At 42.4% G+C, this 16,302-nt stretch overlaps 1 protein-coding gene across 1 annotated transcript in view; it reads left to right on the top strand.

Annotated features, from left to right (window-relative positions):
• PARN (poly(A)-specific ribonuclease) overlaps positions 1 to 16,302 on the top strand; it is a 159,236-nt gene that overhangs the window by 10,191 nt on the left and 132,743 nt on the right. The window contains exons 7-12 of the mRNA XM_061207987.1: positions 4,343 to 4,508; positions 5,183 to 5,248; positions 6,532 to 6,570; positions 7,710 to 7,752; positions 9,052 to 9,132; positions 12,179 to 12,235. Of these exons, the coding sequence (XP_061063970.1) occupies positions 4,343 to 4,508; positions 5,183 to 5,248; positions 6,532 to 6,570; positions 7,710 to 7,752; positions 9,052 to 9,132; positions 12,179 to 12,235 (452 nt within the window). The remainder of the gene's footprint in view (positions 1 to 4,342; positions 4,509 to 5,182; positions 5,249 to 6,531; positions 6,571 to 7,709; positions 7,753 to 9,051; positions 9,133 to 12,178; positions 12,236 to 16,302) is intronic.

Here is a 16,302-nt window from a genome sequence, read left to right as displayed (position 1 = left end):
AATCTTTCCACTCACGGTTTGCAAATGCCAGGCCCTTTTCACCTGGCAGTCTTCTTGGAAGTGCCTTTGACTTCCTTGTCTGAAATGGAACCAGGCCAGTCCTCTTGCTGTTCCCCCTGCGGCCCTCCCAAGCACAGGTGGTTTCAGCTCTGTCTCTGTGTCTGCAGCCAGGCAGTGGTAGGCATGCCACGTTCAATCCACTTGAGTTCCCTCTTCTCAGGAGCCATAGTTCTTCCCAGGGCTGCGTCACCAGCTCTGCCGTCCCTCTTTCTGCTGACTTCCTGGGCGTGGCCTTCACCAGCAGCCTTGGCATTGGCTCATCGTCTTTCTCTCCACTCCTACCTCTCTCCTCCTTCTGGGTGACTCCAGCGTCCACCAGGACAACCAGCAAATGCTCTGTCTTGTCTGTTTCTTGGCCAGGCGGTCAGCAGTCCTCACTTCTGCCTCCCCTTAGCCCTGCACTCCCTTGGTAGCATCGTGGGTCTTATTAGCAATAACTGTGCCCATCTCCATCATTTCTCTTGTCTTTCTCTTCCACTTACTTGGGTACCTCATTTCAGCCATCAGTTGACCTCCATTGCTTTTTCACTATCGGTTACCTTCCACTCTCCTGTCTTGACTTCTCTCCGTGTCCACCTGGTCCATCATTATCCTTTCTTCCTGCCCTTGCTCCTCTTTCCCTCCATTGCCCTGGTCTAGCTAAGTCCCAGCTCTGGTTGGATCTTATCATCCACCTCCTCTATTTCTGAGCATCTGAATATTGCAGGAAAATGTGACACACCTGAGCTAATTTGTCACTAAATTCATGACCACAAGCTTCAAGAAAGGACTCAGTCGTGCTCAAAAATCCTACTTTTCTGACTTCGAAATTCCCTTTCCAACTCTCTACGATGTCTGTCCCACTCAGCTGATGACCATGCCTCTCAATGAAAATAGAAGCCATCAGGGAAGAGCCACTTTGTGTTCTCACCACCAGACCCACAGGTCTCCCCCGAGCCCGGGCTCAGCCTTTTTGTTTCTCTCCTTACAGAGAAGAGGAGTCCCTGCACCGGTCAGAGGCTAGTACCTGCCTCCTAGTCAGGCACTGCCTCTTCCAGTTTGCCCTTCTCTCTCCTGGATATTTTCCCGTCTCTGCTGATCATTCCATCAACCTTTGTAAACATGCTTTGTGAAAGTGCAGAGCTTCTTAATCTAGGCCACGGGCTGCCTTCCTGCCATAGATAGAATTCAGAAGTCTGTGAACTCGGGGAGGGCATTGTGGAATTCAAATCTATATTTTCTCTAACCTTGAACTGAATTTGTTTGTTTCTTCTGTTAGGAATGTAGGCAACAACCCAGCAGTGTTAGCAGTAGCTGGGAGGTTGTCCTCAGTGAAATCCCAGGTATCTTCAAATGGCATTTCAGTTGTGACAGATATCTTGAATATTGTTTACCTTCATCAGCACTTTGAAATTATCATAGTTATTTCACCTGCCGTTAGGTCTTGTTATTTAATGTGTTGACCAGGAAGCTGATTTCCTGTATTATTATATTATTATCCCCTATTATTATATCATAGATTAAAAAAAGAATTTTTGGTAACTATTTCAATATAATTACCTTTCTTTACAATCTTGCATATTTTATTTTATGCATTTGAAAACATTATTCTGGGGAAGGGTCTGTAGATTTCACCCGACCGCCAAAGGAGTTGGTGGCCTGTGAAGATTAAGCAGGCCTGCAGGAACACCTCCGTCTTGAAATAACTCCAACCAAAGCAAAACCATCCCCCCTCACTTGATTCCACATCCCCTTTCCACTTCTGGCCTGTGATCCTCCCACTCAGAGCAAAGCGTCTTGAATGAGATGTGTGCTCTCACCGTTCCTTCCTCTTCCCCTCTAGTTTGTTCTTCACCCACCCGCAGCTGGCCCGCCATCTGCACCCCTCCAAGGACACTGCTGGTCCCCCGTGCCTGCCATGATCTCAGACCCCATAGATCCTTCTTTGTCCTCATCTCGCTCCACCTTTGGAGGAATTTGACCCAGTCGATTGCTCCCTCCTTCCCTAGACGCTGTCCTCTGGCTTTCAGACACTTCGTTCTCCTGGTTTTCGTCCCACCTCCCTCTGGACTCCTCCGCGTCCTGATTGGCTCTTTCTTGTCTCGCCAGCTTCTAAATATTACTTTTCCTAGTTGGTCTCATATATTCCATGGTTTTATTTATTTTTTATTATTAAATTCTTATTTCGAAATAATTTCAGACTTATATAAATGTTGCCAGAATATCGCAAAGAATTCCTGATACCTTCCCTCTGATTTCCCAGGTGTTAGCATTATAATGTTTGCTTTGTCGTCCTTTCTTTCATTATATAGGTGTATATATAATTTTTTTCCTGAACCATTTTAGAGTAAGTTGCACCCATGACGCTCCTTTATTCCTAACTACTTCAATGTGAATTTTCCTAAAAACAAGAGCATTCTCTTATATAGTACAGTAATCCAAATTAGGAAATTGACATTGCTACAGTACTGTTACCTCATTTGCAAACCTAATATAAGTTTTGCTACTTATAGCAAAAGAGGAAAAATAATTTCCCCCTTGTCCAGATTCAATCCAGGATCACATGTTGCCTTTAAACTGTCTTATCTCTTTGCTCTTTTAAAATCCAGAACAGTTTCTCAGTCTGTGATTTTAGTACCTTGACATTTTTGCATAGTGGAGGGTAGTTATTTTGTAGCATGCCCCTCAATTTGGATTTTTTTGATGTTTCCTCAGACAAGTCCAAATGCATCTGTTCATCTCGGGCAGGGATACTGCAGACGTGAATGTCTGTGCTCCTCAGTGCATCATATCAGGAGGCATATGACATCAGTTAGCCACATTACTGACGATGATAACTTTTTTTTTACTCATAGTATGTAAAGTATGAAGTACACTAATATTGTTGTGCAGCTGTTGGTGTTTTTAATGTGGATCACTTTTTCACCAATTAGTTTTAGCATCCATTGATAATTCTTGCTTGAAACAATTATTATTGCTGACGAGTGGTGATTTTCTAATTCCATCATTCTTTCTACAAAGTTTTTTAAGTGTCACATGGCTTTTAATGCCCCCCACGTCCTGATGACACCTACATTTATATCTCAACACCTTTCTCTGGAGCTTTAGGCTTATATCTGCACCTCTTCATTTATATATACATCCCTAGATGATTTATTATATCCAGGAGGTAGCTTTTGATTTTCACCCCTTGGGCCCCAAGTCTATTCTTTGCCTAGTTTTCCCCACTTCAGTAAGTGGCCCTACTGTTGTCCCAACTGCTTAAACCTAATAGTTAGATGTTGTTTTTTATTTTGCCCTTCCCTTTCTCCCTCACCCCCACTATGTTGGCAAGTTCTAGCTCTCCTATCTCTAGAATCATTCTCTCCATCTCTGTAGATTAGGCCAAGGTCATAAACTATGGCATTCTGCCTATTTTATAAATAAAGCTTTATTGGGACACAGCCATACCCATTCATTTGCCCATTGCATGGCTGTTTTCATGTTACAAAGGTCAGAGTTAAGTAGTTGCAACAGAGATCCCCGTATGGCCCTCAAGCCTAAAACATCTACTGTTTGTCCCTTTAAGGAAAAGTCTGCTGACCTCTGATCTAAGCGGTTGTCTCTGGCCTGGACATCCGCAGTGGACAGTTCCTTCCAGCTGACCTCCTTACTTCAACTCTCACAGGAGTCCAGATGATCTTTTAAAAACATGGAGCAGATAATGTGATTATCTTGCTTAAAACCTGATGGCATCCCATTGCTCGTAGAATAAAGTAAATTCTTACCATGGCCTGTAAGGGCCTATGTAATCTTGCCCCATCCTCTCCAACCTGACATTACGCCATTCTCCTGCTTACGCTTCCTTGCTGTTTCTGGAACAGTCCAAGCCTTTTCCATCCTCTGGGCATTTATGCTTGTTCCCTGCCTGAAATACTCTTCCCCCAGCTCCTTCATGTCTGATTCATTCTTACCCCGAGGTCCTCCCTCCTGGTGGCCTTCTCTGGTCATCCTAAGGTCGTTCGCTTCACTACAGAGCAGGACAAGTCTCCCTTGTTCACTGTTAGCTCACTAGTGCCTGATACAGTGCCTGGCACTGCGTAAGAGCCAAATCACAGTTTGTTGAAAGGAGAATGAATGAACAAGCGAATGGAGTGAATGAATAGACAAACACATTTCAAAATCATTTGCTTTTTCCATTGATTTTTTTGAGCTGTAGTTAAATATGGTCTTTCCTGAGTCTTTTAGACTCTTTGGTTTGTTACAAAATTTTTATGATAAACAGTTACTTCTGCTAATGCATTCTTTAAAAAATTCTGTTCAGGAATTCCATACTTAAACCAGGAAGAAGAAAGACAGTTAAGAGAGCAGTATGATGAAAAACGTTTACAGTCCAATGGTGCAGGCGCTTTGTCGTACGCGTCTCCTAACACTTCAAAATGTCCCATGACGATTCCTGAGGATCAGAAGAAGTTTATTGACCAAGTGGTGTAAGTTCCTAAACTGAAACCAAACGTGCGTTGAGTCACGGGCTGACGTCTGTATCTCAGGCTTGTGCTTCACATGCACAGTGCACACAGAGGTGTGATGTTTGAGGGGCAGGATTTAACTGTGGTGTATCTGAGTTTGTGTCACAGCTGTCAACTGTAAATCGAGTTCTGTGTACTGTACTTAGACTTCCCATGTGTCACCAGGCAAGACACTATCTTGGCCAAGTGGTCAGACCTCCTGCATGGACCATGGGCCTGACAGCCACCGTCCAGTTCCCGTGAAGGCAGAGGCCCATCCAGATATTTGCAACACATCCATGTTTTTTTCTCTTGCAGTGAAGTTTCTGACAAGCAAACGTGCCCTCAGAGGAGCGTCTGGGTTTGCTCTGTTTAGTTGTCAGTATAACTGCTTTACTAGGAAAGTAAAAATGCAAATCACTTGTATTGCTGAATCCTTGAGAAGTTGTTGCGAACTCATTAATAACAGCAACAAATGCCAAAATAAAGTATTTTTCTTTAAGCCTTACTGAACTAAAAAGTTATAACATGATTTGGTAAAATTACAGAGTTGTATGTTCTTGTATTTGGATTGCTTTTGAGTATGATGATTCTGTTGGTTGACAACTTCATTCCTTAATGATGCTGATAGTCATGTTTTTATTCTAATTCCTCAGAGAGAAAATAGAAGATTTATTACAAAGTGAAGAAAACAAGAACTTGGATTTAGAGCCATGTACTGGGTCAGTTGCCCTGACTATTTTCATGTGTACTTTTTTTGGAAAGGTAGATGATTTCTGGCATGTGCACCATTTGGTCGCTTAAAAACACTTTCATAAATAGTCTTTTTATTATAGGTATGTTCCCCATATATCAGTACTAACTTTAGCATTAACACAACTGGGACCATGGTATATAGAGACACTGAATGAATGCTTTGTTCCATCCTGGAGGGGAGAAAACTGTTGTGCACCTTTGCTTTAAGTCATGCTCAAGAGTGGCATAATTATTGTAGCCTCGACTTGTGCTTCATACATAAAGGCTTCAGAAGAGCAGAATTTACTGTCAGGCTACTCCTGTCCTTTTAATTTCTCTCTGCAGTAAAAAACATCAGTGTTTCATAGAGTCAGTGACGGAAACAGCCTGCTTTCCTTCCTTTTACTTTGTGACTAGCTTCACAGAAGTGTTTTAATGCATCTGTCTACTTAAAACTCTCTTCATACAGCCACAGGAAGTAATACTTTGGTTAGACAAGAACTTCTGCCTCTTCTATAAAGGCAGTATAATAATAATAATGATAAAGAGCATTTCGATGAAGAAAAGTGGTGAGGGATCCTCCCACCTCAGACATCCTGTCTGCCCTTGTTTGCACATTACCTGTCGCTTCTAATGAAGTCTCCTTTAAAAATTAAATGTTTTTCCCAATTTGAAAAAGAATAAATACATGTATATGAATAACTCAATCACTTTGCTGTACACCTGAAACCACCTCAGCATTGTTAATCAACTATACTCCAATATGAAATAAAAAGTTAAAAAAAATTCAATCCATCTTTATTTATTTATTTTATCCATTATTATTATCATTATTATTTTTAATTTTATGTATTTTTGGCTGCGTTGGGTCTTTGTTGCTGCACGTGGGCTTTCTCTAGTTGCGGTAAGCGGGGGCTACTCTTTGTTGCGGTGCGTGGGCTTCTTGCGGTGGCTTCTCTTGTTGCGGGCTCTAGGAGCACAGGCTTCAGTAGTTGTGGTGCACAGGCTCAGTAGTTGTGGCGCACAGGCTCAGTAGTTGTGGCGCACGGCCTAGTTGCTCTGTGGCATGTGAGATCTTCCTGGACCAGGGATCGAACCCATGTCCCCTCCACTGGCAGGCAGTTTCCCAACCATTGCGCCACCAGGGAAGTCCCCAATCCATCTTTAAAAAAAAAAAAAAAAAATTAAATGTCTTTCCCAACCAGTGCTTGGTCAGTTTGAATTTTCCTTTTATGAGCCAAAATTAATACCTTTTCATTTGTTTTTATAGGTTCCAAAGAAAACTAATTTATCAGACTTTGAGCTGGAAGTAAGTGTTTATATTATACACGAGAGCTCTGTGAGGGACCCAGGATTTAAAAACTAAATGTAATTTTTTAGCTCTTATTTCATTTTTGACATTCTGCAGTTCTTGGTGATTTGACCATACCGTGTTCTTGGGCAGTGCTTTATTTTGTTATTATTTTCTCCTAATTTCTTAAGTTGAATACCCACTTAATTTATTTCCTTGTTATTCCTTCTTAGTAGATGTTGTAAAGCCTTTACAATTTTCTTTTAACTATCACTTTGGCCTGTCCATTAACTTCTGGATGTGTAGTGTTTTTGTTCTTTGAAGGTATCAATATATGATAAAGATTTGGTTTTAAGACCTGGGAAATACTCAGGTGAATGCTTTTTCTAAAACAGGGGTTAGGCCATGGGTAGGTATCAGGAGGCCTATGAATCCCCTGAAACAATATCCAAAACTGTGTGCACGTGTTTTTCTGGAGGTGTTTCTATTGATTTAATTATATTTTCAAGTGGATCTCTAACTCAAAAATTGAGTATCAGGATTGGACAGATGGATGTTTGCACTTGACTTTGTTTGGGGTTCTTGTTCTTTCATTAGAGTCTGCCAGTGGCATGTATACTGGGAATTTACTTTGACCAAAACAGGAAAAGGGCCATTGTTGTTTGACCAGGCTCCTTTCCTCTCACGTTATCCTTGCCACGTACTCCACCCGGGTTCCAGATTCCTCTCCTGGGCAGATGTAACTACTGTGCCAGATTACAGCAGAGTTACTCATCTCAGATCTCCCCTGTGCATGCCCCAGATCATCCAAAGAGACCTTCAGAATTTCACTTAAGAAGTAAGCATTGTGATATTTAGAAGCAAGATTTGACAGTGTAGTAATGAGCTGACTGTATTACGGGATGCCTGACATTTCAGAAGATGCCTAAGTCCTAAAAATATTAATTTGAAATCAGTTACATTCCTGTGTTTTAAGAGGAGAGAGAGGGAAACATTTAGCAGCTGAAATTACTCTAAAGTCTTCCTAGTAGTGGTATTTATTTCATACTTAATAAAACTTAAGTGATGAAATTATAGCTATGTAGTTGTTTTTAAAATACTTAGGGTTTTAGCTGTTGTCTCATCTACTGATGTCATGTTTTCTTTCTTTTCTTTAGGTATCCCAAAGGCATTCATGTTGAGACTTTAGAAACTGAAAAGGTAACCTCAAGAATTATCCAGGGCCAACATCAAACGCATTAAACCCATGCAACAATATGCAAATGCAAAATGCAATCAAATCGAGCAGTTGAAAGTCAGAGTTTACTCCTTGGCTCTGCTACGTATGAACTGGGTGACATTGGGCAAGTCATTTCCCCTCTGCCAGCCTCGTTTTCCTCATTTGTGCATTGGGCATGAGCATGGTAATGATGAGCTATACCTATCTCACAGCTTTTTAAAAAATAGTGATCAAGTGGGTAGATGGAAGTGAACATACTTTGTAAACTTGAAAGTATGCAAATGTTAGTACATGTTCTTAATCATCACAGAAAGCTGATATACATGGTATCCATGTAATAATCGCTTCCTGTTATGTGGGCCAGTAAAATTAAATTTTAGAATCTGGGGCATAAACATAGCTATCATCATGTACTCCCAGGGTACAGTGATAGAACTGTGATGGGTAAAGGTGGGCTGATGGTGAGCTAATGGTGCGTTCCTTCTACGGAATTTTAGAATTTAGTTCTTGTTGTTAAGTCAGATGTCTAATTATATAAGAGATTAAGTAAATTAAGTCTTGCTAGAAGAAAAATCTCAAACTTTGACACAGGAGGTTTTGTGGTGTATTTGACTGATACAAAATGCAGTATGTGAGGAAGAAGGTGCTAGTTATCTGACAAGTTACCAGAAAATCCAGGATTTTTCTTCTTTTTTTTCCTTTTTTTTGGCCACATCCCACGGCTTGTGGAATTTTAGTTCCCCGACCAGGGATTGAACCCGGGCCCTTGGCAGTGAGAGCCTGGAAGCCTACCCACTGGACCACCAGGGAATTCCCCAGGATTTTTTTCTTATGTTAATGAAATGTAGAAATTTTTTTATTGAGGTGTGTTTAACTTACAGTATTACAGTTTCAGGTGTACAACATAGTGATTCAACATTTTTATAGATTATATAGAAATTATTTTAAAACCAACTATTTAGAAATTCATGTTCAAATGCAACATCTTAGTGTTCATTATGGAGTGTCTTATTCTCACAGTCTGTTGATATTTATAATTGTCTTTTGGGGTGATTAATAAACCATGGGAAAATGTCATGGAAGCACGGAGGTGGAATTTTGGTTTGTAAAGCATCAATTCAACTTTTGGTGGCATTTCAAAATACTTTCAGTGTGTTTAGCCCATGAAGGACTGTGCAGTGAGAAAAATTGTAACTTCTACTGGTAGCGGAATCTGAATTTTGGGGGGGTAGGGGTCAGGTAGCTTCCCGAAAATTGTATATCTGCTTTATGTCTTTTAGAAAGAGCGCTATATTGTTATCAGCAAAGTAGATGAAGAAGAACGTAAAAGAAGAGAGCAGCAGAAACACGCTAAGGAACAGGTGATTGGATTGTGTTCATTTCCTTTGGGTGAGAAGTGGCTACAGTGTTGTAAATCCTGTGATAGATTCAATTTAATGAATATTTTTCTACTAGAGAAGAATCGAATTGGTAGCAAAACCTGGAAGAGAATGAGGGGAACCTAAGGTTAAGTAATTAGATGCAGCCAACAAAGTGAGGCTGGCATCATGGTTGACCAGTCTTCACTTCCATGAAGCAGTCTTGGAGAAGGAATTAGTGGTTATCATTCAGATTGTGTGTAACTGAGCTTCACAGCCCATTAACTAATCTTGCTGTGTCTAACTTCAGGCACAGTTACTAGTTTTCCTAAAACAAAGTTTAGATGATATGATTCGACAGATTAGGATGCACGGTCATATTTGCGTCGTTGGAACCTCACACTGGTTGTCCTCTGGAGAATGGATTCAAGTAAGTCTGGAGGCAGGGAGACCAGTTAAGCTGCGGAGTAACCAGCTAAGAGATGTCAGTGTCCTGGAACAGGAAAGTTAGTAGCAGTTTAGGTGGAATCTGGCAATCTTTAGAAGGTAGAGTCAGTGGAATTTGTGATTGGATGTGGGTGGTGAAAGAGGAAGGCAGAAGAAAGAATATGCTCAAGTCGGAAAGTTGAGCAGCTGGGTAGGCTGACATCAGTCCACTTAGATGGGGTGGCCGGAGTGGTGGTGGTGGGGGGACACAGGTGGAGGAGGCCAGGAGTGGGTTTGGGTGAGGGTGGATGTCCAGCTCACCCATGCATAAAGCAGGGCCACATCAGACTAATGCAGCCAGGAAAGACACAGCAAGCCTCTGTTAGATTTAGACAGTTTATGACTTAGAGAAGGTGACAGCTGCACGTGGTGCTTGTCCCACAAACCAGAAAGACAACACTGAAACAGAAGGGGCCAGGTGACTGCAGAGTGAGCTGTGGATGCCCCATCGCCGAGCAGCCAAGTCTAGACTGCGGCTAAGTGCTTTCATACTCTGCAGCTCTATTCTGAAAAGGCGGTGGGGCAGAAAGCCCCAGGCCTCATCAGAACCTGGGCAACAGTGAGAAACTGTCTCATGACAGCCTACCAGGCGAGAGAGGGAGGTGGCCTCTCATCCTCTCCTGGGGTGTTCCACCCAGATGCACATTAGTTACACCTCAAGCCTTTGCCTGCGTGGACTATTTGGATATGTGCAAGGTCACCAGGACACCGTGGCAGGGCTGTCCCCCTACAGTGGACAGAGGTGTTACATTCTGCTTTTGAGCAGATGAGGTTTTCAGTGTTTTGGGGGCATCTGAACATCGGTGTTCTGTCAGCAGATTGTCGTGCTGGAGTGCAGGAGAGGGGTGAGGGCTGGACTTGGTTGTCGTCGGCAGAGACCGGGACAGGATGAGAGCACCTATCACGTGCGTGAGGAAGGAGCAGAGGGCCCAGGGTCGGATCCTGAGGACCACCAGCATCTGAGTGATGGGCAGAAGTGTGAAAATGTGCCTGAGGTTATTGTGACACAGCAGCCAAGGGGAAGAGTGTTTGAAGAAGGGGATGTTGACAGGGTCTGATGCTCTCGAGAAGTAGGATGAGGACTGAGACATGGCCGTTGGGTTTAGCCTTGGGAGTAGGTTTTCTTCTTCTTTTTTAAAGAATATTCTTCAAAAAATTAAAAAAATTTTAATTCTGATAAAATGTATAACAGACTTTACCATCTTAACCATTTTAAACTGTACAGTTTTGTACTGTAAAATATATTCACACTGTTGTGCAACCGTCACCACCATCCATCTCCAGAACTCCTTTCATCCTGCAAAACTGAAACTCTGTACCCATTAAACAATAACTTCCCATTCCCCCATCCCCCAGCCTCTGGTAACCACTGTTCTACTTTCTGTCTCTGTCAATTTGACTACTCTAGGTGCCTCATGTAAGTGGAATCGTACAGTATTTGTCTTTCTGTTACTGGCTTAGTTCACTTAGCATAATGTCATGTAGGTTCGTCTGTATTGTAACATGTGACAGAATTTCCTTTCTTTTTAAAGGCTGAGTAATATCGTATGTACCACATTTTGTTTATCCGTTTATCTGCTGATGGACACTTGTGTTGCTTCTACCTTTTGGTTCTTGTGAATAATGCTGCTCTGCACATGGGTGTACAAGTATCTCTTTGAGTCCTCGCAGTTCTTTGGGGCACATACCCAGGAGTGGGATTGCTGGCTCGTATGATAGCTCTGTTTCTAATTTTTTGAGGACCAGCCACACTGTTTTCCACAGTGACTGCACCACTTTACATTGCCACCAACAGGGCACAAGTGTTCCAATTTCTCCACATCCCTGCCAACGCTTGTTAGACTTGAGAGTAGTTTAAAGAGGTGAGCAACTTCAGTGAAGGTGAAGCAGGAGAGCAGGGGGCTTGCGGGTCCCTGGGAGTTGAACTGGACCTAGTGAGTGGATAGGAGTCTTTAAGGAATTTAGCTGTGAAGAGACAAGGAGAAGGAGAGTGGTTGCGTGGAGCTCAGATTAAAGGAAGGGGTTTCAAGATAGAGAAAGTGAGCCCATTTAAGGGCATTGGGAATAAAACAGGAGAGGAGAAACTGAATGGGGATGAGTCTCAGTGCTGTGCTATAAAAATTTTATAAAAATGCATTTGACCAGGAAAAAAGAGTCTGAGCATTCTTGATTTGTCAAGTCAGCTGCTGGGTGGGTCTCCTCAGAATTGAATGCAGTATTGAGTTTGGCCAGCAGGTGGCAGCTTTTAAAAGTTTGTGTTTCTAAGGCAACTTGAGAGACTAGGAAATTTCAACAGTTGATGGGAAGTGATGGGTAAACCCTAGCACTGTTATTTTAGTAACCAATGAATAATTTGCCGCTTTGCTCATTTTAAAACAGAAGAAATGTATGTGCATAGGTCATTTCAGATGCAGTTGTTTGGGGTGATAGACTCAAAGCATGTGAAACTAAAGCTATCTAACTCCATATAAAACTTCAGTCTTTTTTTTTGGCCTAGATTTTAACCCATTCAAATAAGCAATATGTATACGTCAATAGTGGTTTTTCTGTTTTTTTAAATTAGGAAGAACTGAATGATGCTGTGGGGTTTTCTAGAGTCATTCATGCCATTGCTAATTCGGTAAGTGAACCAGACTTTTTAACTAATTTCATGAACATAACATTTAAGGTGAAATGCCCAGTTATCATTGCAAATTAATCATCTGGTCACGTTTAGAATGTTAACCTGGTCTGGAGGGAGAAGTTAGAACTTCATAAAGACAGATTGTTGTTATAAGGCGCTTAGTGTGACATCGTAATTGCGGAATTATATCCAAACCATTTTTTTAGAAAGCATTTCTTGTAAAACGCAGGGGAGGATTATACAATGATGGCCTTATGTGGCTCCATGGAACTAATATTTATTATTCTCAAAACCAATAAGAAGCAGAATAACAAACTAAAGAATATGGTGAGAAACAATCTAGTGTTTGAAGCGTTTTATTCCTTAATTAGAAGAATCTAGAGGGTAAAAATAATTGTATTGAGTTCTCTGCATAACTGTAATTGAATCTTATATCTCATAGCCTTAATAACATTTGATACATTTAAAAAATGCATTGACCATTTGTGTAAATATGCTGGAGGGTTCTGTAATAGATAGGATAGACATTTTCCCTTGTTTTGTAAGTCCTTTCAGGAAAGAGGCACCCACATCTTGAATAGATTAAACTGGGTCTTGCTGCTGGTTGTTTTGTGAGTTATGCATCCGAGTCAGACTGCTTGCCTGGATGCTAAATTGCCTGGAATCCAAGACTTTTCTTTACTTGAGTAGCTGGCCTAAGGAGAAGAAATTGTCCCTCTGGAGGAGGAGTCACCTTGTCCCTTAGACGCTGAACTCTGCATCAGGGAAGCTTTACGGCCGGACTCCAGGAGTCCATGAATGCCTCACCACCAGGTGCAGGCTTGTCAAACAGGAGCACCTGAGGAGAGGCAGCCACTGTCCCCGGCGGGGGCGGGTGTGGGTGGCCGGTAAACAGAAGCTAGAGAGCCTTGTGAAGGAGGAGGGCTGGCTCACCGGAGCTCTTTCCCTCAAGTGACGTCATCAGAACGGAATAGAAAGTTGGATGAGCCTGGAGAAAAACCAAGGTGTGAGTCTCTTGAGAAGTGGCTAAGATTACGGGTATCCAGAAAAGCAGAGAGTCACATTTGCTTACATTATACACTCTTAGCAGCCTTTAGAGCAGTGGCTGATTTGACTGAGGCTGTCCCTGAAACACAGAGATGTGGGGCGGCAGTTGGCTTTGAGCCCTCTTATAGCCACCGTGAGGGTTTAGGTAGCTTTTCCAAGATTGGGACGTTTGTTTGCCTTGTACAAACAATTTGGATACCTTAGCCTGCTGTGCCTCTGTTTATTTTTTCTCTCTGTTGTCTCTCTTCTGCAGAGTGATTCATAGTATGTTGCTGACCGTTGGTAATTCACGTCACAAATCATACTCCGAAAAAAGCCCTATTTATTAGTGATCCAGACATTTAAAATTTAAAAGTCACGTACCTTAAAAATACTAACATAGTTAAGCTCTGTAGAGCCAGTGAACAGTAGACACTCTTTATATCAGACCAAATTCTTTTCCCATCACTCTTGGTAGTGAATCTGTTTTAAAAAATTTTGTGTTAATTTTTCACCCACAGAAAAGTTGCAAAACTGGTGCAGAGCTTCCATATATCCCTCACCTAGCTACCCCAGTGTTATTGTCTTACATAATATATGGTTATCAGAACCAGGAAATTAACATTGGTACAATATTATGAACTAATTTGAATTTCACCCTTTTCCACTAAGTCCTTTTTCTCTTCACAATTCTATCTAGGATCCCACATTGCATTTACTTGTTATTTCTCCTTAGTTTTCTGCAGTCTGTAATTTTCTTTGTTTTTTATAACCTTGATATATTTTTAAAAATATTTATTTATTTATTTGGCTACGTCAGGTGTTAGTTGCGGCATGTGGGCTCTTCCTTGCGGCACTCGGGCCGCTCTGTAGATGTGGTGCGTGGGCTCCAGAGCGCGCGGGCTTAGTAGTTGCGGCACGTGGGCTCTCTAGGTGTGGCACGTGGGCTCTAGAGTGCACAGGCTTAGTTGTCCCAGGCGTGTGGGATCTTAGTTCCCCGACCAGGGATGGAACCCATGTCCCCTGCATTGGAAGGCGGATTCTTAACCACTGGACCACCAGGGAAGTCCCAACCTTGATATTTTTAAAGAGTGTTGACTATAATTTTGTCAGCTGTCTCTCAGTTTGAACTTGTCTGATCTTTTCTCATGTTGGATTGAGGACATACATTGATTGAGGCAGGAATACCACAGAAATGATGGTTCATGATATTGACCTGGATCACTTGGTTTAGGTGATGTCTGCTGGATTTGTGCACTGTAGTGTTACTGTTACCTCCTTTGTGACTGATAAATATTTTGGGGGAGATACTTTGATTGAGACAATGAAAATCCTGTGTTTTTTTGTTTGTTTGTTTGGTTTTTTTTTTGGCCACACCGCGTGGCATGCGGGATCCTAGTTCCCCGACCAGGTATCGAACCCTTGCCCCCTGCAGTGGAAGCGCAGAGTCTTAACCACTGGACCACCAGGGAAGTCCCGAAAATCCTGTTTTTCCTCAAGCTTTTGCCTGTAACGTAGCATCTGTTGGTGGATCTTGCCTGCAGCCATTATTGCTGTGGTTTTCTAGTGGCGAGTCTGTGTTTCCCTCTTTCTTTCTCCATTCGTTCTTGGAACTCTTCTAGAAGGAAGAGCTGGCCCTGCTCCCGTTTATTTGTCAATTCTTTTTAAAATTTTTTTGGACTCAGGGAAATTTATTTCATTCTACAGATTTTAATCTACATTTTTATTGTTTATTTTGGTGCTCAGATGGTACCACCTTGGCCATTGGAGTTTCTTCAGGTTGACTCCCCCTGGAACAAGCCCCCACCCTTTTCTGAGCACCTCCTTACTTTCTGACATCACAAGATGTTCCAGACTCATCTGCTATTTTCCCTGCCTCAGCTGTAGAATCAATGACTTCTCCAAGGAGCCCTGGTTCCTTTTATTGGAGAATGGTGTTTAGAAACCAAGATCTGGTCCTGGGCTACTGCTGTGGTGTTAGTGCTTCTAGTTCCCCTCACTGGACAGAGCTAAGAATGATACACGTGTGTAACCATGCATGTATACACACATTGACATTTCCGTGTCTGACACATATGTATATATATTAAAAAATGCCTTTATACTGATAGATCTCAGATTCTAGTCCAATACCACAGGGTTTCTTTTCTTTTCTTTTTTTTTAAAATTAATTAATTAATTAATTTATTTTTGGCTGCGTTGGGTCTTTGTTGCTATGCGTGGGCTTTCTCTAGTTGCGGCTGCAGTGAGCGGGGGCTACTCTTCGTTGCGGTTCTCAGGCTTCTCATTGTGGTGGCTTCTCTTGTTGTGGAGCACAGGCTCTAGGCGCACAAGCTTCAGTAGCTGTGGTGCGCGGGCTTCAGTAGTTGTGGCTTGTGGGCGCACAGGCTCCGTAGTTGTGGTGCACGGGCTTAGTTGCTCCGTGGCATGTGAGATCTTCCCCGACCAGGGTTCGAACCTGTGTCCCCTGCATTGGCAGGCAGATTCTTAACCACTGCGCCACCAGGGAAGCCCAGGGTTTATTTTCAACCTGCTCTCTTTTCTTATTTGTACATTTTTTTCTCCAGCATTGGGAAATGCAGTTCTTATTGTATGCTGTTTTCATAGTTCTGTTCTTTTTTTTTTTTTTTAAATCTATTTATTTATTTATTTTTATTTTTGGCTGTGTTGGGTCTTCATTGCTGCCCGCGGGCTCCCTCTAGTTGCGGTAAGCTGGGGCCACTCCTTGTTGCAGTGCGCAGGCTTCTCACTGCAGTGGCCTCTCCCGTTATGGAGCACGGGCTCTAGGCGCACGGGCTTGAGTAGTTGTTGCACGCGGGCTCAGTAGTTGTGGCTCGCGGGCTCCAGAGCGCAGGCTCAGCAGCTGTGGCGCACGAGCTTAGTTGCTCCGCGGCATGTGGGATCCTCCCAGACCAGTGCTCGAACCTGCGTCCCCTGCATTGACAGGCAGACTCTTAACCACTGCGCCACCAGGGAAGTCCCTATAGTTCTGTTCTTATCAGCCTCCTTCAGTGTTGTTGAGGGATTCATTTATAATA

This window comes from Eubalaena glacialis, chromosome 13 (genome assembly GCF_028564815.1).
Source record: "Eubalaena glacialis isolate mEubGla1 chromosome 13, mEubGla1.1.hap2.+ XY, whole genome shotgun sequence".
Classification (NCBI taxonomy): domain Eukaryota; kingdom Metazoa; phylum Chordata; class Mammalia; order Artiodactyla; family Balaenidae; genus Eubalaena; species Eubalaena glacialis.
This window is presented reverse-complemented; position numbering and strand designations above follow the sequence as displayed.